Genomic DNA, 24,235 nt, shown 5'->3' with positions numbered 1-24,235 from the left:
TTAGCGTAAGCGACATAACTTCTTTTGTGTGAAAATGTCGTCCGACGAGGAATCGGATGAAATCGAAGATCAAGAAAAATTAGAACAAAAAGTAGACTTTACATCGTCCAGACAGGCCAAAAAAGAAGCAAGACTTAATCAAATTATTTTCGAAAACGAACATAAAGCCAAAATAAGAAAAGTATGCAAACATTTTAGCACTACTTTGTAGCTACACTTACACATTTTACTCTTACAACTCCAAATAAAAGTAACTTTATATACACAAAATGTGCACCATGATTAAGTTACCATGTTTTGTAACCTCTGTTGCCATAAGAGTTACATAAGTTAATATTTTGTTATGAGATTGCTTCCCTTAGAAAATGTGGTAGATACTTATATATATATATATATATATATAGTCAGCCGTTAGTGAATCCAGGTCCTTCTGCCCTGATTCCGGTTCTCCCTAGTTTGGGTTTGCCCTAATACCGGTTCGCCCTGAGACTGTTTGCCCTAATACCTGTTCGCCCGGAGTCCGTTCGCCCTGATTTTATTTTTTAGTATAGTGTTGCGTTGTGTATATATAATTGAATATGTTGAAGTCGGTCTACAATTTCACCAAATATTTACGATGTATTGTTGTTTATAGGTAGCTGCTACTAGGTTATAAGTTTTTGTATATTTCAGGACTACAAGATATTGTGACTTCAAGGTATTGAGGACTTTAGTTCATATCTGTATGAAATTACATTACTAGGAAATAAGTTTCTCGGAATTTCAGCACTATATTGTATTTTTAAATGTAAAACAACTGAAGAATAAATTATGCATACATGTGATGGACTCAGGAGATTTGGAAATTTTGGTCAGGAGATTAGGACTCAGATCAGGAGGTTTTTTATCGACATAAATTTTGCCGTAAATGTAACCGTATGATGTAGAATTTGTTTTTTCTTCAAATTTCCATTAAATTGTAATATGTTTTAGTACCCTTATTGCCTTTCTATTTGAATGAAATAAAATATTAAGAAGAATTGTTTTGTTTTTGATAAATGATTGTTCACTGCCTGCAAATAAATCATTATATTTATCTGTATAGATTTGTATTCATGACTCCATCTCCTTATCATTGGTAACTGTATAGACAAATAAGAAAGAAATATGCTCTACATGTATATTTGCAACTTCATATTAAAATTAATTAAAAAAACAATACTACTGCATGGCTTTTTTAAAAGCATTGTGAAAGTCATATTTTTAAAAATCTTAAAAAGACTTAAACAGTGTAAATGTTTTGCTATCTCTAGCTAAAACAATAAAATCTTATATGTACTAACATCTACAATTATTATCCAGTCTTTTTTTTTTTTATCATTATCCAGTCTAATTGTACATATTGTATATTCCATTCACATATTTAACAGACAGATTTATGTTATAAACTTCAATTTAATCCTTGACAGGAAGTCTAGATTGCTAAAATAATTTATAAATTTATATTTTTGTATTTGTCCCAAAACATTTAAATTCATTTAATTACCGGCAGTTAGCCAGAGGTAAACATTGTTGATTACCAGTATGTTTGACACCCAAGCTGTCAAATTGATCAAATATGGCGTCTGAAAATTTTCATTCATGAAATATTTCATACACGCCTTTACACAGGAGTTTTTTCTCCTAAACAGGATCTCCCTGAAAACGGAATTATTGTACTCCCGTCGAGAGGTTCACATGTATGATTTTTTCACAAGAAATACACATGTACACTTTCATAGTTTATGGGAAAATGCAGCGGTTCCATAATCCACTTCCATATATAACAAATTTGTCAAAACACACTTGAGATCAAAGAAGCCAAGATGCGAAAATAATTTCCCCTTCATGCCTCACAATTTGTACATCAGTCATCCAAGCTGACTATTTTATTTGAGAAAAATGTTATTTTTATTATTAATCCATCAAAGACAATTCATATAACAAACAGTGATCCTAATCCGCAATCAAAATTCAATCAACAGTAATTAAAAGTAATTATGAAATAAAGTGTAACAATGCAGCCAAGAATGTTATTTATATAAATTTGGCAAATATTCTGTATTTAACTTTTAATAGATATACATAAATTTTAATAACGAATGATCCCGATACCGCCGTTAGTAGTTGAGCTAACAAAGTACTTCTTTAGCTCAGTCTGTTGATGAACTGCCTTGTAACACAGACGTCCCGGTGAAGACATGCAATTTTGCAAGAAGAATCATGCTCTCCAGTTACAACTTGTTAAACACATGGGAGAAATTGAAACTTTCAGATTTTTATAGTGTTTCATTGTTTTTTCAGGTTGCAACTGTTACAGGTGTATATATATGAATGGGGGTATCAGGGTTATGCATCATGAAGACTGATTTACATACACCTTATTGCTATTTGCAAATCTGCACCTGTTGACCAGATAATTAGCACTGCTTTGACTACTGATATCATACAACAATCACTTTTACATTTTAGCATCAGACACTTTTTATTATGATATCAAAATTTTGCAGAAACCTTTTTTATGCCCATGTCCAGTAATAGTGGACAAATAGATAGAGTGTATTATGGTTATATTGTTATTATAATTATTTCTTTATGAGCATTCCTGATCAAGGTAAATCCAGATGCACCAATTTATTAAGTGTTTTTATGCAATTTTTTGCGGTCATATTTTGGTATTACGTCGTCGTCGACAGCATCGTCCGAAGACGGATGGTTTCCGAATAATAACTTTAGTATAAGTAAATAGAAATCAATAAAATTTTAGCACAATGTTTATTATCACAAAAGGAAGCTTGGGATTGATTTTGGGGGTCATGGACTCTAAGGTTTGGGAATTAGGGGCCCAAAGGGGCCCAAAACAAGCATTTATCTAGTGTCAGGACAACTTTAGTATAAGTAAATAGAAATCAATAAGATTTTAACAAAATGTTTATAACCACTAAAGGAAGCTTGGGATTGATTTTGGGGGATATGGTCCCTTAGGTTCGGGAATTAGGGGCTCAAAGGGGCCCAAAACAAGCATTTATCTAGCAGTCTGCACGGTAAGCCACTAGTCGGATGCCCCAGACTAGTAAAATTTCATTCGGACTAGTAGGTTTTTGCAAAACTTTGTTTGGACCAATAAGAAAATGTCAGAATATTGATCTTCGGACTAGTAGTTCAAAAAGTTTTTGGTGCAGATTGATCTAGTGTCAGGACAACTTTAGTATAAGTAAATAGATATCAATAAAATTTGATTACAATGTTTATAACCACAAAAGGAAGCTTGGGATTGATTTTGGGGGTTATGGTCCCTAAGGTTTGGGAATTAGGGGCCCAAAGGGGCCCAAAACAAGCATTTATGTAGTGTCAGGACAACTTTAGTATAAGTAAATAGAAATCAATAAGATTTTAACACAATGTTTATAACCACAAAAAGAAGCTTGTGATTGATTTTGGAGGTTAAGGTCTCTAAGGTTTAGGAATTAGGGCTCAAAGGGGCCCAAAACAAGCCTTTATCTAGTGTCAGGACAATAAGTTGTGTATAAGTATTTCAATTGTTCTGAAAATTTACCACAATGTTTAATACCATAAGTAGAAGGTTGAGATATATTTTAAGAGTTATGAGGCAAACAGTCTAGGAATAAAGGGCAAAAAGGGGCCAAAAACAAGCATTTTTGTAGTTTCAAGAAAATAAATCGGAGTTATCTTTCTTTGTCCAGAATGGTTGTTGAATCACCTAAAACCAATACTTTATGAAATCTTCTTTGAAAATTGGAGTTATCTTTCTTTATCCAGAATAGTAATTGAATCAACTTAAGTGAATGCTATATACAATATACAATGCAATATTCACTTTACTCCTGTACAAAATGCTGTAACAGGGTCAATTCTTGGCTCATTTCAGATATTTCAGAAATTAAAAAGAAAATTTCTTCAAATATGTTTTTTTTGAGAGGATTAATATTCAACAGCATAGTGAATTGCTCAAAAGCAAAACAAAAATGATTTAAGTTCATAAGACCACATTCATTCTGTGTTAGAAACCTATGATGTGTCAACTATCACAATCCAAATCCAATTGAATGACATTTTTTTCCCTAAATTTTGCATTTTCTGGCAAGCATCTTAATATTTCTCATAATGAATAAGATTTATAAGTAAAAAAAATGATCAGCAAGATCTAAAAATAAATAAGCATAACCAAAATCTCTTAATTGTTTTCTCATAACCCACAGTAATTTTCTACTCAAAATGACATGTTGTGGGGACATAGGATTACATTAACCTTCTTTTTCACCGACTGAAAAGTTTAAAATATAAAGGAAAGCTGAATAACAGTGTGTTACATGTATAAGTCAACATTGCCTAGTTTTACCCTTGAATGACAATTTTTACACATTGTTGTATTTTTTTTAATTGAACCGTACATGTATATATTAATTATATAGAGGGAAGCTTAACAAAACTAAATTATCAGAAGGACAATTCATACAAATAAGTCCTTGCTGCTTTTAGTTCATGCACAAATATCAGTAATTATTAAAGGAGTTTAAGCTTACTTCAATATACATGATATAGTCTTTGGTTTAGAAACAGTTGAACAATTTTTTGATTGTTTTTCTATGTTAACAGTTAGTACTTTTAAGACTGAAAGATGACTTTTGAAATTTTACAGGTTTCAAAAATATTAAAGAAAAAAGACCATGATATAACAGATGAAGATAAAGATATTTTGACACAATCTCCAGAAATAACTAATAGATTGGTTAAATTAAAAGAAAGAAGAGGAGCATTAAAACAAAGAGTTTTAGAGGTACTGGTATAATATGTATATACATAGCTTTTATTAACCGGATTTTTTTGACAAAAATGTCGGTTATTGATTTGGGGATGTACGGCGGGCGGGCGGTCGGGCGGGCGGTCGGTCGGTCGGGCGGGCGGGCGGGAATCAAATGTTGTCCGTGCATTAACTCATGAACCGTTCAACCAAAGCTTTTAAAATTTTAATATGTTGTTACTGACAACTAAATGAAGGTCAAGTTCAATAATGGCGATTTTGACTTTTACCGTTCAGGAGTTATGGTTCTTGAAAGATTGAAAAATGGAGTTTCCAGTCGTGTCCCTGCATTTACGCATGAACTGTTCTTCCTAAGCTTTCCAAATTTTAATATGTTGTTACTGATGACAAAATGGAGATCAAGTCCAATAATGGCGATTTTGACTCTTACCGTTAAGGAGTTATGGTTCTTGAAAGATTGAAAAATGGAGTTTCCAGTCGTGTCCGTGCATTTACGCATGAACTGTTCTACCTAAGCTTCCCAAATTTTAATATGTTGTTACTGATGACAAAATGGAGGTCAAGTTTAATAATGACGATTTTGACTTTTACCGTTCAGGAGTTATGGTTCTTGAAAGATTGAAAAATGGTGTTTCCAGTCGTGTTCGTGCATTTACGCATGAACTGTTTTACCAAAGCTTCCCAAATTTTAATATGTTGTTACTGATGACAAAATAGAGGTCAAGTTCAATAATGACGATTTTGACTTTTACCGTTCAGGAGTTATGGTTCTTGAAAGATTGAAAAATGGTGTTTCCAGTCGTGTCCGTGCATTTTCTCATGAACCTGATTCAACCAAAGCTTTTGAAATTTTTATATGTTGTTACTGATGGCAAATTAGAGGTCAAGTTCAATAATGACGATTTTGACTTTTACCGTTCAGGAGTTATGGTTCTTGAAAGATTGTGAAATGGCGTTTCCATTCACGTTGTTGCATTTACTCATGAACCATTCAATCTAAGCTTTTCAAATTTTAAGATGTTGATACTGATGACAAAATGGAGGTCAAATTTGATATTGATGATTTTCACTTTCACCATTCATCAGTAATGGTTCTTGTGATATTGCCAGGACACAAATAAATATTAATAAATCCGGTTTGCTGTCGTTGTGACAGCCTCTTGTTGTATATTTTTTCCCTTGTGCAAGAGAGTTTTGGAATAAAAATAATATTTATTATAAAAGAAAAAAGAATGGAACAATAATATGTCACCAATCCTCTGTCAGGTTGACATTAAAAAAAAAAAAAGAAACAGAATAACAATATGTCACCCAAACTTCGTTGAGGGTGCCATAATAATAATAATAGGGAAAAAGAAACAGAGGAAAAGCAATATGTCACCAATATTTTTGATTGGTTGACATAATACAATATGATATAAAAATAAGAAGATGTGGTATGATTCAAATGAAACCATTCTCTATAAGACAACAAATCACAAAAAAATTACAACTATAGGTCATCAACAATGAGTAAATCCTATACAGCATAATCAGCAATAAAAGGCCACTAGATGACTAACAGCCTGATTTATTAGGATTGGCCAAGATGTCTATACAAGATGTAATTACTCAAAATCATGATGTTATTGGCAATGTGCAAAGGAATAGGTCCGGTAAGGACTGATTTTGGCCTCAAATTTCAGGTTCATCTGACGAAAGATTTTGACCACTTTTTAAACACTTAAGTGGTCATTTCATTTGATTCAGTTAGTTTAGGGGAAAGATTTTAACTCATTTATTCATTAAAAATGATCCGATTCAAGCTCAATTATGAAAAATCTACCAAATATGCCGAAAATGTCACTTTTCAGATGGTTTTTGTCAAAAATGAAAGTGGCAGCATCTGTGTTCATCCTCAACCTTTATATATGTTATGTATTATCATCAAATACAACTTACATTTCAATATTAAGGATGAACACGAATGCGGCCACTTACGTTTTTCACGAAGACTGTCTAAAAAGTAACTAAAATGCTAGAATTGTGAAGATTTCAGTAATTATTATACCCCCGCTTTAAAAAAGGGGGGGTATACTGTTTTACCTCTGTCTGTCCTTCCGTCAGTCAGTCCGTCCGTCCCATGAATATTTTTCATCGCATTTTTCTCAGGAACTACAATACAAGGATTTCTGAAATTTGGTTTCAGGGTTTATCTAAGTCAGCTATACCGTGTGATGCGTTTTCAGATTGATCACTTGACAACTTCCTGTTTACCGAACACTTGTATGATTTTACACATGATAGCCAAGTTGAAAATTTTCGTCACATTTTTCTCAGGAACTACAATACAAGGATTTCTGAAATTTGGTTTCAGGATTTATATAAGTCAGCTATACCGTGTGATGCGTTTTCAGATTCATCACTCGACAATTTCCTGTGTACCGAACACTTGCATATTTTTACACTATTAATATTATCCACTTGCGTCGGGGGTATCATCAGTGAGCAGTAGCTCGCAGTTTCACTTGTTTAGCATGACTTGATGGTGCTAGTACCCGATATATGTGCATTGTATTGTCAAAAAAACAGCCCATATTTATGTAGCAGAAGCATTTTACTGTCCAATAAATAACTACAAGATTACGTTTTAACTGCTATATTTTGGGGCCAAAAAGGGGTCTTACTGGACCTACCCCTTTGCTGTGCAAATGGAAAGACACCTTGTTCTTATATTTATGAAGCGTCCATCTGACCAAATATTGCAGGAATTCCTAAAATTTCATAATATTATTTACCTGACTAGAAATTTAAGGAATGATTTAAATTACTGATGACTAAATTGAAACATAAATTTAACTAGTCTTTGTACATAGTTTACATTTTTTATGCCCCACCCAGATGTGGTTTGTTTGTGGTGTGTGCGTTTTATATTTTATATAACAATGTATCTCTGTCTATGTACTTAATTGTATAAAATGTTGTTCTAGATTGAAGATCCTGCTGAGGAACTTGAGTTGAAATGTGAAGAACTAGCTGAAGCTATAAGACATTCCAATAAAGTAGTCGTATATACAGGTGCTGGGATTAGTACGGTAAGTTTCTTTCCATGATCCTAGTATTAACACACACTCATATTTAACTAGCTCTCTGTCTCAGTCTCTGTGTAGATAATTACGTTAAAAAATTCAGAGCTCTGTGTTGATGCTAGAGAACAAGCGTTTCTAAAGAGACAAAATGGTATTTAGTTCAAACAGAAAAAATATATTTTTATAATGAAAAAAGTTTTGAAACAGCCAGCTTCACCACACAGATTGATCATCATGTAAAAGGACCTTTTAATTATCTAATCACAGTCTTAAGTGTCGCATGCTGTACATTTCTTGTGTATGAATTTCTGAATTAACCCGAAAGTGTTTAATGTACAACACATAAACACAATTTTTCATGAATATAATTATGTTTTCTACAGGCAGCCTCTATACCAGATTACAGGGGACCAAATGGAGTTTGGACACTGCTACAAAAGGGACAACAACCCAAGTAGGTTTTCTAAAAGCTCACATTATTCAATTTTTATCATCTTCCATTTCTTGCAGTTCAAATTTCAGCACCATCAATAAACAGCAAAACTACTGAACTCACTACAGCTTCTAATGTTTTTAAGATTCACAAAAGCCTAGATAAATTTTTGGAAAGGGGAGATAACTGTAATCAACAAAAACAATGTTAATCCAGGGATCTCCATGGATGAAAATTGAACCATGGAGGAACTTTCACCATTACAAACCTTGTCTACGCTGTACAGTGTAGCGCGATCGGAAGTATTTTATCCCTCCATACAAGGAATGGTGAACATGCTAATTCATTGCTTATTTAAATTATATTTATTTGAATTTTCATTATAGAATTAGAAGTATCAATATTTTCATTTATTGCCGTTTTTAACCGTTCAAATGCCAAGTCTTCATGGTCCCCCCTTAGTCAAGAATGACCAAAAGCTGTCATGAAGGTCCCCATGCAGATTTCTTTTATTTTTGGTAATTGTTATGGGGGTTAAAAATCATCTGATGTGGAGCTTATTTTTCGTGGACACTGTCAAATTCAGAGCCCATTACCGGTATGGCTGATTGCAGCAACAACAAAACAATTCGTACGGGTTATGTAAAAGGTTAAAGAGATTTGTAAAGCAAACGTTGACAAATGAAAAGGTTTTTAATGACTTTATCTGGAAAAATTGATGCTGTGCAACATGCATCTTTCGAGTCTGAATAGAAACCGGAAACGCGGATGTATCAATTTGATTGTAATATACGAAATGAATTCGGAATTTAGATACGATATTTCTTTACAGGAAATATTTAAGTTTTTACTTTTAAACTTTTAAAGTAATTCTAAATTATCGTTAAAGCAGTACTCGAGTTATTTACGATGAAATAATATTTACTGTTTTGCGTCTTATTTTGTACTTCTTAAAAAAGGGGGATGCTGATTGCGTAAGTCAAAATAAAGCACGTTTTCGACTTGTTAAACTGTTTTCTTTGTAACTGGATTAATTTATTAATTTATTTATTTAATCTAAATGATCATAATCATTTGCTGAAACTTAGTTGATTACTTCGACAAATGGATCGTCTATCCTCAGATAGTATTCTCCTGTCTGGTTTGTTGATCTACCCTCAGGATCTACCTGTACAAGCTCAGGTACAAGTAATTAGCGATCTTAATCCGGATATCCCTCGGGCGTTAGAACTGTATTGGATTATAACATAAAAAGCCTAAGGGTTATGCAATTACTTGCATTTGATTATAATTGATAAAAAAATGGCGTCGGGCTACAAAAAACGATGAAGTTTTGAACGATGGCGGAAGACAATTTAACGATGGCGCAAGACAATTTAACGATGGCGCGAGTCATTTGACGATGGCGCAAGACATTTGAACGATGGCGGGGCTCCATCGTTAAACAGGCCATGGAGATCCCTGGTTAATCACTTCCCTCAGAATGACTCTTCATGTCAGATGCCATTTCAAATTTGTAAAAGAAAACACTTTCTGTAAATCAAAAATACATCAAGTTTGAAGTTAAAATATATAGGGGAATCATACACATTAAATTCGTTTGTATCATCCATTCCATCATTGTAAAACACTTTTTATAGAAGGCACTGGACACCTTTTAATTTTAAGATTTGATAAATACAATATTAAAGGATCATGAAAGTTTATCATGAAGATGTGGATACACCAAATTGAAACTTCTTACACATACATGTATATACTCTGAGCAAGCTTTTTATTAGATGTATGTCAAATTAGAATTTGACCAAGAATTTATTGTTCAATGATCATGGAAATGTGATAGTGTGAGCTGCAAATTGTGTCCAAAGAAAATACATTTTTGTTTCACCCATTATTAAATATTACAGAGCTCAAGATTTGTGTGATGCCAAGCCTACATTGACACATATGAGCATCAAGAAGTTACAAGATGAAGGACATGTAAGTATAAAATGAGGTTTGTTTATAAAGTAGCTGACAGGTTTTTATTAGGTAAAGATTGCATGAAATGCAATCAAAATCTTATGGGACTGACTTGATATCTAAATCTTACAAGACTTATCACTACCTTTCTTGATACACAAAATATAGTGCATTGATCATAACATTCTATACATCCTATCCATGAACATTTCCAGAATTTTTTCCATGTAATATATGCTCAGATATTAAAGGCACAAAATGATGTTACACTTGTCAAGAAAATTACTTAATTTTTGCAAGGTGCAGGAATCTAATATTTGCTCTAGAATTATAAATGATGTCATTGTTAAAGTCATCCAAATTTAAAAATTGGAGTTATCTTCCTTTGTCTAGAATTGCTGTTAAATCAACTACTGTGGATTCATTTATTTTCGTGGGTATCAATTTTCGTGGATAGAGAAAAAAAGACGTTTCGTGGTATACGTAAATTCGTGGATCGCTGATTACAACAAAAAAAATTAGATACGTAATTCGTGGATTTCTTTTTGATTTAGGAGATCATATAACATCCTTGGTTCGATCAATAATAAAACAAAACAAAAAAGAAGGAATTCATTGAAAAAGTTTTGAATTGTCAAAATCCTCGCTTAATTGGTCATTCTAGGTTAAAGTGTTCATTGATAACTTCGATTACAATAATGGTCAGAGACAACTAATTATTTGTTTGTTTTACAATTTATAAATTCTTGTCTGAATTCTATAAGGCATTCAAAACTTTATGATTGAAAGCTAATTTCCCTAATCACGATATAATAAACAGTGATATAAGTATAACGTGTGAAAATAAATGTTCCTGTCATAAACAATATTACCTACGGGCAATATCCCTGTACTTAATCCTATTGATTTTTAATCACAGGTAAAACAAACTATGACACGGTAATTAACAACTTGCAGTTATTTTCCATGAACAATTTTACTCAATTTTAAAAAGTAAATTATCACTGATATTCGATATATTTATTATAGATTTAATCAAAATACTTGTATCTTCTTTCAATAAAAATCATGTGTTATGTTACAATGTTTATCGCTAGTCAACACTATACTAGAACTGCATAACATAACCGGAAATAAACATCCAACTCCATACACATTTCTCGGGATTATTCTTCGTTGAATTCTTAAATTCGTGGTTCGCTGTGACCCACGAAACCCACGAAAATTGGTATACCACGAATAAAAATGAATCCACAGTACAACCAATATAATATTTGATTGTACTTCCCACTGATAAAATTGAAGCAATCTTTACCGTTCAGTGCTTACAAGCACTTTTGATTCTTTTATTCAACAAAGTCAATGTTATTATTTATTTGTTATTAAGTGTCCAGTGGAAAATATGATCCATTTTCAGGAGGACATCAACTTGAAGTCTCAAGTATAAGAAACTTTATAGGTTCATTGTCAAGTTATTTAACTAATTAGATATCTCTAATTCCAGGTATCACATGTTGTATCTCAGAACTGTGATGGTTTACACATGAGAAGTGGTCTTAACAGAAGAAAATTATCAGAAATCCATGGCAATATGTACATAGAGGTAAGTTATGTAAACAGGAAAGAAATTTGGATTCAATAATCTTGCATTGCAATTATTTATAATCTTTATGTCATCTATACACAATTATGCTGTACTGTTGATATTTTATTGAACTGTGCAACTAGTTTTACAGGAGTTATGTCCCTTGGATTTAGAAATTCTCTGGAAAATCACACCTTCATTTCGTGTAGCATATTTTTGAAAAAAATTGATATATTTAATACTTTTTTAAATTGAGAATTGTTTTTTTAATGTGAAACATGTAACATGGTTATTATCTTTATGATAAGAACTAACATTCTAATATCTGATACATTTATCTGTATGCAGATTTTCATGAAATTACAAGAATTGATCTTGCATTTTGATCTTTTAAAATTGCGATAATAAATGCACACATTAAATTTAATTTCTGAATTTGCAGTAATTTTATCCCACTCCAGTCGGGGCTAGATTGTGTGCACCTTGTCCATCTGTCTGTCCATTCTTCTAACAAATATATCTGTCACACCTTTTTGAATACTACTGTAACAGAATGACTTATTATTTGGTCAACAGTCTAACATAGATGAGTTATTTGTTTGAGTGCATTTCAGATATTTAGAAATCTTCCTATTTGCTGATACTTTGTCAGTATATTGAAAGAACTTTTTCTCCAGTACACGAGTTGTAAGATGTGAGCACATTTTGAAGTAGCACATTAAAAAAAGGTCTTAGATTGTTGGTCTAGTACAATGCAGGATTTAATTTTATGCTCTCTCTTCCTCAATATGCATTTAACTTTCAACTTTCAAACACCATCACCAATCATCTTGGTTATCAATCATGTTAAGCATTACCACACAATCAATCTATACTACTATATTTAATAATTCTACTAACTGTCTTTCTCAGATTTGTTACAGTTGCCGGCCACATCAAGAGTACATCCGACTGTTTGATGTGACTGAGAAGACAGGGGTGAGACGTCACCAGACAGACAGGAATTGTCACACCTGTAAACAGCCACTGAAGGATACTATAGTACATTTTGGAGAGAAGGGAGGGATGAAATGTCCATACAGGTGGAAAGAGGCTGCAAAAGCTGCCGATAGATGTGATATAATCCTGTGTTTAGGGTCTAGTCTCAAGGTTGGTTCTGATACATGTGATATAATTCTGTGTATAGGATCTAGTCTCAAGGTTGGATCTGATAGATGTGATATAATCCTGTGTTTAGGATCTAGTCTCAAGGTTGGTTCTGATAGATGTGATATAATCCTGTGTTTAGGATCTAGTCTCAAGGTTGAATCTGATAGATGTGATATAATCCTGTGTTTAGGATCTAGTCTCAAGGTTGGTTCTGATAGATGTGATATAATCCTGTGTATAGGATCTAGTCTCAAGGTTGGTTCTGATAGATGTGATATAGTCCTGTGTTTAGGATCTAGTCTCAAGGTTGGTTCTGATATATGTGATATAATCCTGTATTTAGGATCTAGTCTCAAGGTTGGTTCTGATAGAAATGATATAATCCTGTGTATAGGATCTAGTCTCAAGATTGGATCTGATAGATGTGATATAATCCTGTATTTAGGATCTAGTCTCAAGGTTGGTTCTGATATATGTGATATAATCCTGTGTTTAGGATCTAGTCTCAAGGTTGGATCTTATATATGTGATATAATCCTGTGTTTAGGATCTAGTCTCAAGGTTGGTTCTGATAGATGTGATATAATCCTGTGTTTAGGATCTAGTCTCAAGGTTGGTTCTGATAGATGTGATATAATCCTGTGTTTAGGATCTAGTCTCAAGGTTGGTTCTGATATATGTGATATAATCCTGTATTTAGGATCTAGTCTCAAGGTTGGTTCTGATAGAAATGATATAATCCTGTGTATAGGATCTAGTCTCAAGATTGGATCTGATAGATGTGATATAATCCTGTATTTAGGATCTAGTCTCAAGGTTGGTTCTGATAGATGTGATATAATCCTATGTTTAGGATCTAGTCTCAAGGTTGGTTCTGATAGATGTGATATAATCCTGTGTTTAGGATCTAGTCTCAAGGTTGGTTCTGATAGATGTGATATAATCCTGTGTTTAGGATCTAGTCTCAAGGTTGGTTCTGATAGATGTGATATAATCCTGTGTTTAGGATCTAGTCTCAATGTTGGTTCTGATAGATGTGATATAATCCTGTGTTTAGGATCTAGTCTCAATGTTGGTTCTGATATAATCCTGTATTTTTGGATGATAAGATGGATAAGAAAATGTGGTATGATTGCCAATCAGACAACATATGAAAATTATCAACTATAGGTCAAAGTTTTATCTTCAGCAATGAACAAAATTCACATCTTATGTCTAGGTCCTTAGCGTAAAGTAAATTTTTATAATACTGATAATACTTTCTCAAGAATATTAGTTGAACTTGTAGTTTTGATTTTAAAAGTATACACCATATATTGAAATCTTTTCTTAATAAGGCTATATTGTCTGTTTTTTAGATACTGAAAAAATACTCATGTTTGTGGTGTATGGACAGAAACAAGAAGAACAGACCACAATTGTATATAATAAACTTACAGTGGACACCAAGAGATGATGCTGCTACTACAAAAATCAATGGTAAATTATAACATACAGTGGCGGATCCAGGGGGGGGTTCCGGGGGTTGGAACACCCCCCTTTTTTTTGGCCGATCAATGCATTTGAATGGGAGCATATAGTTGGAACCCCCCTTTACTCTGGGTTGGGAACCCCCCCTTTTTAAAATGACTGGATCCGCCACTGACATATGATGGTTGTGGTGTGTGATAGAAGGAGAGGGTTAATGTCCATGATACAAGATCACTTGTAAAAAAAATTACGTAAAATCAGACCACTAAAAAACAATATTTTATAATTTAGTCTTAATATGAGTATCATTATGATGTGGATTTTTTATTATTCATGAAATACCAACTTTTGAGGGTAAAGGTAAACCACAAATTCAATGTATCACAAATTTTCTAATTACTTGTATGCAGACTTTGGATTTGGAACTAACGATATAAAAATTCCATGAACCTGTTTTATTTATTGACGTCATAATTATACAGTCAATGCAATTCGACTGCAAATATATATTTTTATAGATAGCTCATTGGTGTATATTATTTCCACTATTATATAACACAATATTATGTACTATTTTATTATTTTTGACCTGTCATCCAGTAAATTTGTCAATCATTCGTGTCAGTTAGAATCATTTCAATTCCGGGGCGTAGCTAGAAAGAAACGATCTGCAAGCAACTACTTTCGGTTTTCGGTCATTGGACGGTTAAAAGAGGAGCTACATGTTGTGATGTACATAGGACTTATAAACAATTTATGAATGCAAAACTATTTAGAAATCTTGACTTCTAAATAGAGTAAAGCATGATTAATTGAATATTTAAGCAACACATTTTTGTGATACAGAATTTACTCAAAATTGTCCAAAATCTGCTCTTCGGGAACGTCTCTATTACTTTGTCAATATTCACACTGAAATCCCGATGAATATAATGCAGTTATGCTAGTGATAATAACCTAGCTGTAGTTGTTCATGGTTAATCATACATATGTTTTCAACAGATGTAGTACACTGAACGATCTCTCCGCGCGCGGTAGCACTCGTGTTCGCCATCGAGCGACCTCCCGATTGAATTAGACAAATTATATGCCAGGCCAGTTTCGTATGTCTCAAACAATGCAGAGATTTGTTCGTTTGTTGTATTACCGACAACACGAGGAAGCAGATAATGCGCATAGAAGCGATTTCCTGATGATATCAGACGCGACTCCAGTTCCATTATCATGTGGTCTATGAACGCAAAATATAATGAGACTTTCCAATACTGTTTTAGCGTGTTTGCTGGGGGGATTGGCTCTGGTAGTCTGTCGAACACATCGCCTCGGCATACTTTCAACGATATCGAAGGGTACTGATAAATTTAGTGTCAATTGGTACATCGCAGTCCAAACAGTTAAACCGTACTGCCCCGAAACTACTAGAGATGATAACAAATTCAAATCTTGTAATAGAGGCAAGTTACTGTTAGTCTTTTCATCTCCAATAAAACTTTAATTTTGAAACCAAATGCCGCTATTTAATGACATTACATCATTTAAAAAAGCGATTACAATATGTGTTTCCTGTAAACATTTAATTTATACATTTTTATTTTGCCATTTTTTTTTGCATGCCGAATTGATGTGCACGCAACTGCGTGTTGGCGTATAGGGAGCTACGCGCCTGCAATTTTACATCTGATTTCCTTCGAATTTGAATTGTATATATTTATTAAAATTGCAAATCCATTTTTTATATTTATTACATATCTTTTCAATTTGTTCATATTTTATTACAGGTCGATGTGATGATGTAATGAGACAAGTGATGAGGCATCTTGGGTATTCAATACCTGAGTATTTTGAGTAAGTATCGTTAACTACTTATCAACAAAACAGTTTATATGAAACCAATGTAGCTCTAATTTTTGTCCAGGTATGGTTATACTTTTTGGTGTATCAGCTCTTCAATCTTTGAATTAGGGTTTGAATTTTTAAAATATTTATTCCTGGAGCATCGTTGAAAAGATATTGCTTGATTAAATGCAGGGGCAGTTTCAGCTATATCGTGTTACTGTGGATTCATTATTATTTGTTGGATGTCAATTTTTCGTAGGTTTTGTGGGAACAGCTAAACCACAAATTTAAATGTTCAACTAATTACAAATTTATATAGGCTTTGTATGCAAATATTGGCAAAACCACAAAATCAAATATCCATGGAACGTGCAAGTATTCCTCAGTCCATGAAAAATTGATACCCACGAAAAATAAATGATTCCACAGTATAAGTAGGTTATACATTGCTTGATAATTTCACAGTTCTAATGTTCTTCATTTTGTTCCCCTATTATCAAAGCAATGCACTAATAAGAATTAAATGATCTTTCCCTCACAATTACCATATAAAATAATCATATGACTTTAATACAGTTTTATGTATTTTTGAAATGAGCAATTCAGTTTCCTTTGAGTCTCTAGTTTAAGATTAGCATCAAACAAAAATGATTGCTCACAAAAAATTCTAATAAGAATATAATATTTTCTTGTAGGGAAGAAGACCCATTATTTTCTCTAGCAACACCACTCCATGAAGAAGAAAATGACACTACAAGTAAAAAGATTCTGCTAAAACCAGACATTGAGGATATAACTAGACATAGAAATTCAGTGGATGCAAATCGTAGAAATTCAACAGAATCTGAAAGAAATAAAAATTTAGCAAGATTAAGTAACACAGCTTTGACTGATATGAAAACACTTCCTTCAACATCTGTAGCAGGAAGCTCAACAAACTATTCTGTGGGAATAAATACTCAGGAAAAACTAAATACAGAATTATCTGTTGTAAAATCTGAGAAATATCATAATCAAAATCATTTTATTCATAGCCCTTTAGATCATTCCTTAATTCACCATAACCATGCACTCAAAACAGCGCTGGAAAAAAATCATAGTGAGAATTTCTACCGCTATAATGCAATGTGGGCAAAATCGCCATTAAATCCTTACAATCCATATTCGTTACCTCCGTATCTACCTGGTGTACCAAACGGTAGGCAACAAATAAAGTTTGGCGAAGTTGCCTTCCAGAAATATGTTGATCAAGGTGATAATCAAAGGAAAGAGGTCAAAGTTGAACCAACTATAGATTTATCAACATTCGGTGGAAAGAGCCCTAAGCTGGAAAATAATAGTGTCAAAAAAAATAATGTAAACAAAAATTGTTCTAATTCTCATGGCAAAGTGACATTACAAAAAGACTTACAAAAATTAGGTTCTAGAAGCAAATCAGCAACTGTCCCTTGTAAAGAAAAGTGTGCTGCTAGTCCTAGAAAATCAAAAACAAATTCAGTCCTTAATAACGAAAAATGTAGTCCAGATGTAAAGGATGATTCAAAAATAGGAAACTCAGAACCTATAACTAATTCTACAACTGTTACACAGAGCAGTAGAGGAAGAAGGGTTAGGAAATCATTCTGTCCAAACTGTCACGGTGTTAGTGGTGACTGTCCATGTACCGTACTAGAACCTGTAAAGAAGAGGAAACCACCAGCGTGTGGTAAATGTGAAAAACATCCATGTTCGTGTCAAAAATCAACAACTCCATCTATTTGTCTACTATGTAGAAATCCTCTCAATAAATGTGATTGTAAAACAAATATTTTGGATTGTCCTTCCAAATGTAGTGCGTGCGGATTGTCAAAAACATCATGTAAATGTCAGTCCTCCAAATGTAGTGTGTGTGGGTTATCAAAAACATCATGTAAATGTCAGTCTCCCTACAATAAGCTAATGCCGTGCCAGTTTTGTAGACACACTCCCGATAAATGTAAATGTGCGTTGAATGGCCAGACGTATTTATTACTGTGTCCAGTTTGCCATCAGCATAAACATCTGTGCAAATGTGTGCTAAATCATACCTCTTCCTTTACTCAGGGTGCAAATGTGCCAAATTTTACAAACATTTCTAATTTACCGATGGCACCTTTAATGCCATTTTTTGACTATGCAAAATTTGCATTTCCAATGAACAATATTTCGCCGCTTTACATGCCGCAAGTCTTTCAGAATAATCTTATGAATGGTCTGCTACCTAGCAATTATTTAAATGCGTTTTTGCCAGGTAACAGTGTTAATCCTATATTACCTAGCAATGGATTAACTGGTTTCCAACAGGATAAAGTTCTTAATGGAACATATAGTGCTAGAAATGTCAATAGTTTGGTACCAGTTAATCACATGACTAATGCATTGAAGGTAGAACCAATATTACAAGATCATTCATACTTAAATAAAGAACAGATGCAATCATTATCTCCTAACTGTGATAAAAATTACCAAAGATCTCAAAATGAGAAACAGACAATTGAAAGTGTAACTTCAAAAACGGGTCTGAAGACTGTAGAAAGTAAACCTACAAGAACAGGTCTGATGACTGAAAGTATATCACCAAGAACAAGTCTGAAGAGAAGTTATAGTTATGTAGACGATATTCAAAAAGAAGAAGAGGACATTGTTTCACAAACTTCTCCAAGAAATATTGATATAAATCATTCCAAAATCCAGAATAAAGAGCCTGTAGCAATCAAAAGTACAGAAGTATCTAATCCTATTGTTATAGATATTGAAGATGAAACTGAACAAGGTGAAGGTGAAAAGGAAGGTCAAGGCGATAATGAAAAAGAAGATCAAGAAAAACCTAAATTAATGAGAAGCATGTCCGTTCCAGCATGTCCAGGATGGTTCGGGAAAGGACTTAATCTTCGAAAGAAGCGTAGATAGTAATTAATGATATTTAATGTATTTTTCTATACAAATGTTTATATTCAAGTCATTCAGGGATTTTTGTACATGTATTAATTTATATAAATATGTTTTTTGTTTTAATGTATGGAAGTTTGGTTTGAATTTTTTTATTAATTGTATGTTTAATTTTCATGATAAAAAGAAGAAAATACTGTAAACCAATTATTTTTCCTGTGTAGACAATTGTAGCCTGGGAATATAAATTGTCTTGCTACATCATCAAAATTTGAAAATAGCTAAAAACAAATAACTTTGAATCCAGCAAGTTAAGGCTTAAAAAAGTGTACACAAAAATTATTAAGTTTCATAGTAATAATTTTACGGTTTTGATAAAACTGGCATGCTGCCGTGCAGAATTAATTGTATTGAATTTTTAACAACATAAATAACCAACAGTGCAGCCTACTGGGTAGGTCACTGTAAGATACTATGCAAGATTTACCTGTTACTATCTGAATGGTGTAGCATTATAAATTTCGAGTCAATGTCCACATTTTGCATCTACATCCGAACTGATATGGTTAATACATCTTGAACTAGAGAGGCAGAGGCTCTAGTACGGTACCCCTCTAAGGTCACCAGGTAACATTTAAAAATTCACACTGTCACCATGTCTCTTAAGCTAATAAAATATTCAAATCAAATGGATTTTTTAAAGGTCACAAGTCCTTAAAAATGAGATGTCAGATTCAAAAACCGTTACAAAATGTCAGGTTTGATTAAACCATGTTTACAGCTTGCAAGGTCTTAGGTTGGTTAGACTAGGTTGAAAGGTTGCAAGGTCTCTGATTGGATTTGATCATGTTGCAGCCACAGTAGCTGCAAGAGGACTTAGTGTGTTGAGAAAGCATGCTGGCATTTTCTCACATATATATTGTCTCAGATCAGATGCAGAGCATGCTAGGGCCATTTAAGGTCATTAAACACTTCCATAATCATCAGATCAGATATCACTACAGCATTATACATTTTAATGCATGTTATTTTGGGCATAGGCTATTGTAAGTTATATCTTCAAATACGTACATGTAGTACAGATATGTATGTGTATGCAACAAGATCACAAATAAGTACATGTAGTACAGAGATGTATGTGTATGCAACAAGATCACATAATAGAGTGGAATTTATTTTTAAAACAGGTTTATTCTTTTATTAATAAGTGAACATAGAAATATATGAGTGCTTGAACAGCTGATGAATTTGACAAATTAACTACTACTTATGCAAATTACTGTGAATTAAGAAATTATTGCTATTTTTGAAGAAAGGGCATCAGATTGATAATTTTGATTTCGGTGAAATCTGCATACAGCTCTTTATATTTTTTATTAAGAATGTGAGTTCATATTTTTGCATTACTTACTGGGTTGCATTATTCACATCAATAAAAACGTGGGTATAATATCTGAAATTACAGTATGTATTATGGTGCAATCATTGCAAAACATAATATACCTCATCACTTACTGAATTATCCATGACATAAGAAGTACTTATCTTTAATCACTCTTGCACATCTGGACATCTAACAATTATTAAAAACTTTCTTTATAAATATGAATATACATGTACCATAATGCTGAGTCATATGGCTTTCACATTTACATGTTATGTTTGTGCATGTTTACTCAAATATGACTTCATTAACAGGCTTACACAAAACCTTTTCGATCAAGAGTTGTGAGGAATAGGTACTTAAATTAATAAATTGATGCTACCCATGTTTAAAGGTCACCATCACAAATTGGTTGCCTGATAAAATGTCTCAAATTTGTTTTATGCTTTCACAGTCTGACAACTTGAGATACTAAATTATTAGTCTGATCTGTAGTTTTACAAATGATTCCTAGACTTCTATTCCTGATTTTGACATTTTGACTTAGCATGGATTCCATGACAGGTCAAACATGCAGAGTAGGAGGCAATGTTGGGGCATCTATTTGGAGTTGATGTAATTCCCTCAGTTTTGTTTATCTTTATGTTTACAGTATCTTCTTAATGGATTATTAATACTATTTTTATATAATTTATATTCTGCTGCACAGTAGGTCACACATATCAGTGTGTTAGCATCATAAGTATAAAATGTTTTGCAAATTTTTAGGGACCAATAAATTGTGAGAAGGTAGAAAAGTGCATTAAATGGAGATTTTTTATTTGATTGAATAATTCAAGCTGGCTTAGATTCAAGCTATTTAGATATTAATCTGTTGTGGATTGTAGGTTTGTATCTCAAATCATTTAAATGATGTAATATTTTTCTATAAGAAAATTTTTAGATTGATATACCTGCTAGTCTGGGTTTGGGTCTGTAATTTCCATGTTTCCCATGAGACCAACAAGTCCTAAACAAAACATCTGTCAGAGCAAAACTTAAGACTAGTTTGAATTATGGTTAAAGATCTAAATTGCTACAAAATTTAGGAACTTATTATTACTGTTAATAATTGTGTACATATCATATTGTGAAGAATAGACAAAATTGTGAGATGATTTTTGCAATTTCATGATAATCTGCATACTTATATATAATGTATCAGGTATCTGAATTAGATACTACACCTAATGGCATTTTTTGCATTAATTAAACCAATTATGACTTACAGTAACCTTTTCTTTCTTTGTTTAAAATTTCAGGACAAATGTACTTTTCTTATCTGCAATCTACATTTTCCAATTCATAGAATTTTTGTATTATATAATACCAGGTAATTTTTAAATTCCTTGTTTTGTATTGTGTAAGGCAAGATTATTCATAAAGTTTAACAGGTCGTGAATTATTTCCTTGTTTTCTTGTATATTCATAACAATAACATGTTTTTTTGGGGTGTAGAAAACTTTTGTAAATTATTTGCTGATATGGTTGAAAGTGTATATTGATTAGTTTGTGAAGAATATTTTGTAAATCGAGTTGCAATATTTGTACAAGAGTATACATTATTTATTTATGTTAAATAGGATGCAGAATGTATTTATATGGTTTAGTATGTTGTATTGAGTGGTTGCAATATTTTTTTTTGGAAAATTTTGAAATAAAACATTAAAAATCTACAAAGTAAAACTTCTTTTATGGTCATATTGTTTTGAGAAATGTAGTTGGTTTCTTTCTGTGTGTTAAAGAATACTACATGTAGTAGCAGAAATTGCTCGGCTCTGATTTAGAACATGTCTAGGACTGACTTTAAGTGAGATTTGTGAGTGAGCAAAGGGTCACAGATTTGAGTGTTATGACATCATTTGACTGACACAGATACAACACACATAGGAGAAAAGAACACAAGTTTGCATATATTGTACCTGCCAACTTGCCAAAATCTCAATAGGCTTTTAGTGTGGCACAACAATAACAAAGGTTTCAGTATTGCTCTGCACAATCCTTTGTTTTCTAGAAAAAGAATTGTGGTCTTATATCATTGGCATATCCAGGGGGGAGTGTTTCAGGGGTTGGAACCCCCCCCCCTTTTTTTTTGGCTGATCAATGCATTTTAATGGGGACATATAGTTGGAACCCCCCCCCCCCCCTTTTTGTCCTGGGTTGGGAACCCCCCCCCTTTTTTAAATGGCTGGATCCGCCCATGTATATTGGTATCACATTGTCGTCGTCAGAAGATATTTTGTGAGGGGTTATGGCTCAAATTGATTAGGGGCAAAAAAGGGCAAAAACAAGGGTGTGTCCTGGTTAATGGACAAGTACAAAATAATTTAAATGCAGTGTAAGGGAGGTAATTCAAACACAACATTGACAATTACCTCCCTTACACTGTTATTGAAGAAAGTATATAGTAATGTTGTATTGCCTTGAGGTGATTACCTGTCAATTTATTTTCATAAGTTACTATTTTAAATATGCTGATGCAGGTAATTAAATTTTAGCCATGATTATATATGTCATTTGCTTTTTTAAGAATTGAATGATGTATTTAAATTGGTTATGATGGTTGCAAATTTTTTTTGGGAAAAGGGGAGGGGGAGGATAAAAACAGAAATTAAAAAGAAAATTTCTTCAAATATTTTTTTTAAGGGGGTCAATTTGCAACAGCATAGTGTATTGCACAAAAGCAAAAAATAATAATATAAATTCAAATCACATAACCAATTCAAGTTCTTTGACTACAGTTCATTTTGTTTCAGAAACCTTTTATGTATCAAATATTTACAATCCAAATTCAGACCTGTATCAAGTGCGAATATTGTGTCCATTTTTGCCCCAACTGTTCAGGGTTGGACCTCTGCGGTCATATCCAGTGGCGTTGGGCCAAACAATTTATCATTTAATGGTTTACTGAAGATGAGCTAATAAGCCCTTACCTTTTTTTTATTTGCATGATTCTCATAGTTTTGTTATTATGTAAACCATGTATGAATGATCCAGAAATTTGGATAAGGGGGTGGACAACAACTGCCTATGAAGGCCTGCTCCAGTCATGCCTTAGTGCTTCATTATTTATAATCCACAATTTTTTTCCAAAAAAAGGGGGGTCTGCCTTCATTGTAAATTCACGGGTAGCTACACTACCAATAAATATTTTTTTCTGTTGTAGGAGAATTAGATTAAAAGACATAACATTGTACTTTAAACGATTTGACAAAATGAAAGCACTGTATGTGGATATAGGAAGCCATGATGTGTTATGAATTTTCACACGGTGTTGTTTACAAAGCGAAAGAAGCATATTAGAATTAATATTAAGATATTTGAAGACATGATAAAATGACTTAATTCCTGCCTGAACATGTTATGTTCAATTATTCTATTCTATTGACACCTGATTGTGTATGATGAACTTAATTCCTGCCTGAACATGTTGTGTTCAATTATTCTATTCTATTGACACCTCATTGTGTATGATGAATTAGCATTGTGTATAAATATTAATTAAATTAAAAAAAAACACATTGCCGATATTTAGCTAATCAGCATAAACAGTTCTCACAATTTATTATTTATTTTTTATTTACAAGTGCATTAATAAAGA

The 24,235-nt window shown here is 32.8% G+C and overlaps 1 protein-coding gene across 1 annotated transcript; it reads left to right on the top strand.

Moving 5' to 3' along the window:
- On the top strand, positions 1-22,314 carry LOC139488253 (uncharacterized). Its single transcript, XM_071273746.1, has 10 exons — positions 1-181; positions 4,679-4,816; positions 7,771-7,875; positions 8,253-8,323; positions 10,210-10,282; positions 11,769-11,867; positions 12,762-12,998; positions 14,357-14,477; positions 16,247-16,313; positions 17,000-22,314. The coding sequence occupies exons 1-10, from the start codon at positions 35-37 to the stop codon at positions 19,230-19,232; spliced, it is 3,291 nt and encodes a 1,096-aa protein (XP_071129847.1). The 5' UTR covers positions 1-34; the 3' UTR covers positions 19,233-22,314.
- The last annotated feature ends 1,921 nt before the right edge of the window (positions 22,315-24,235 follow it).

Source organism: Mytilus edulis, chromosome 9 (genome assembly GCF_963676685.1).
Source record: "Mytilus edulis chromosome 9, xbMytEdul2.2, whole genome shotgun sequence".
Lineage (NCBI taxonomy): Eukaryota > Metazoa > Mollusca > Bivalvia > Mytilida > Mytilidae > Mytilus > Mytilus edulis.
Note: the sequence above shows the minus strand (reverse complement) of the source record. Positions and strands in the feature narration are given on the sequence as shown.

What these genes read in the sequence shown, in the direction of transcription:
- LOC139488253 (XM_071273746.1), top strand. Translation starts at nt 35, where the DNA reads ATGTCGTCCGACGAGGAATCGGATGAAATCGAAGATCAAGAAAAATTA. An exon ending in TAAAACAAAGAGTTTTAGAG is followed by an intron (nt 4,817 to 7,770) that starts GTACTGGTATAA and finishes ATGTTGTTCTAG; the next exon opens with ATTGAAGATCCTGCTGAGGA. An exon ending in ATGGCAATATGTACATAGAG is followed by an intron (nt 11,868 to 12,761) that starts GTAAGTTATGTA and finishes TGTCTTTCTCAG; the next exon opens with ATTTGTTACAGTTGCCGGCC.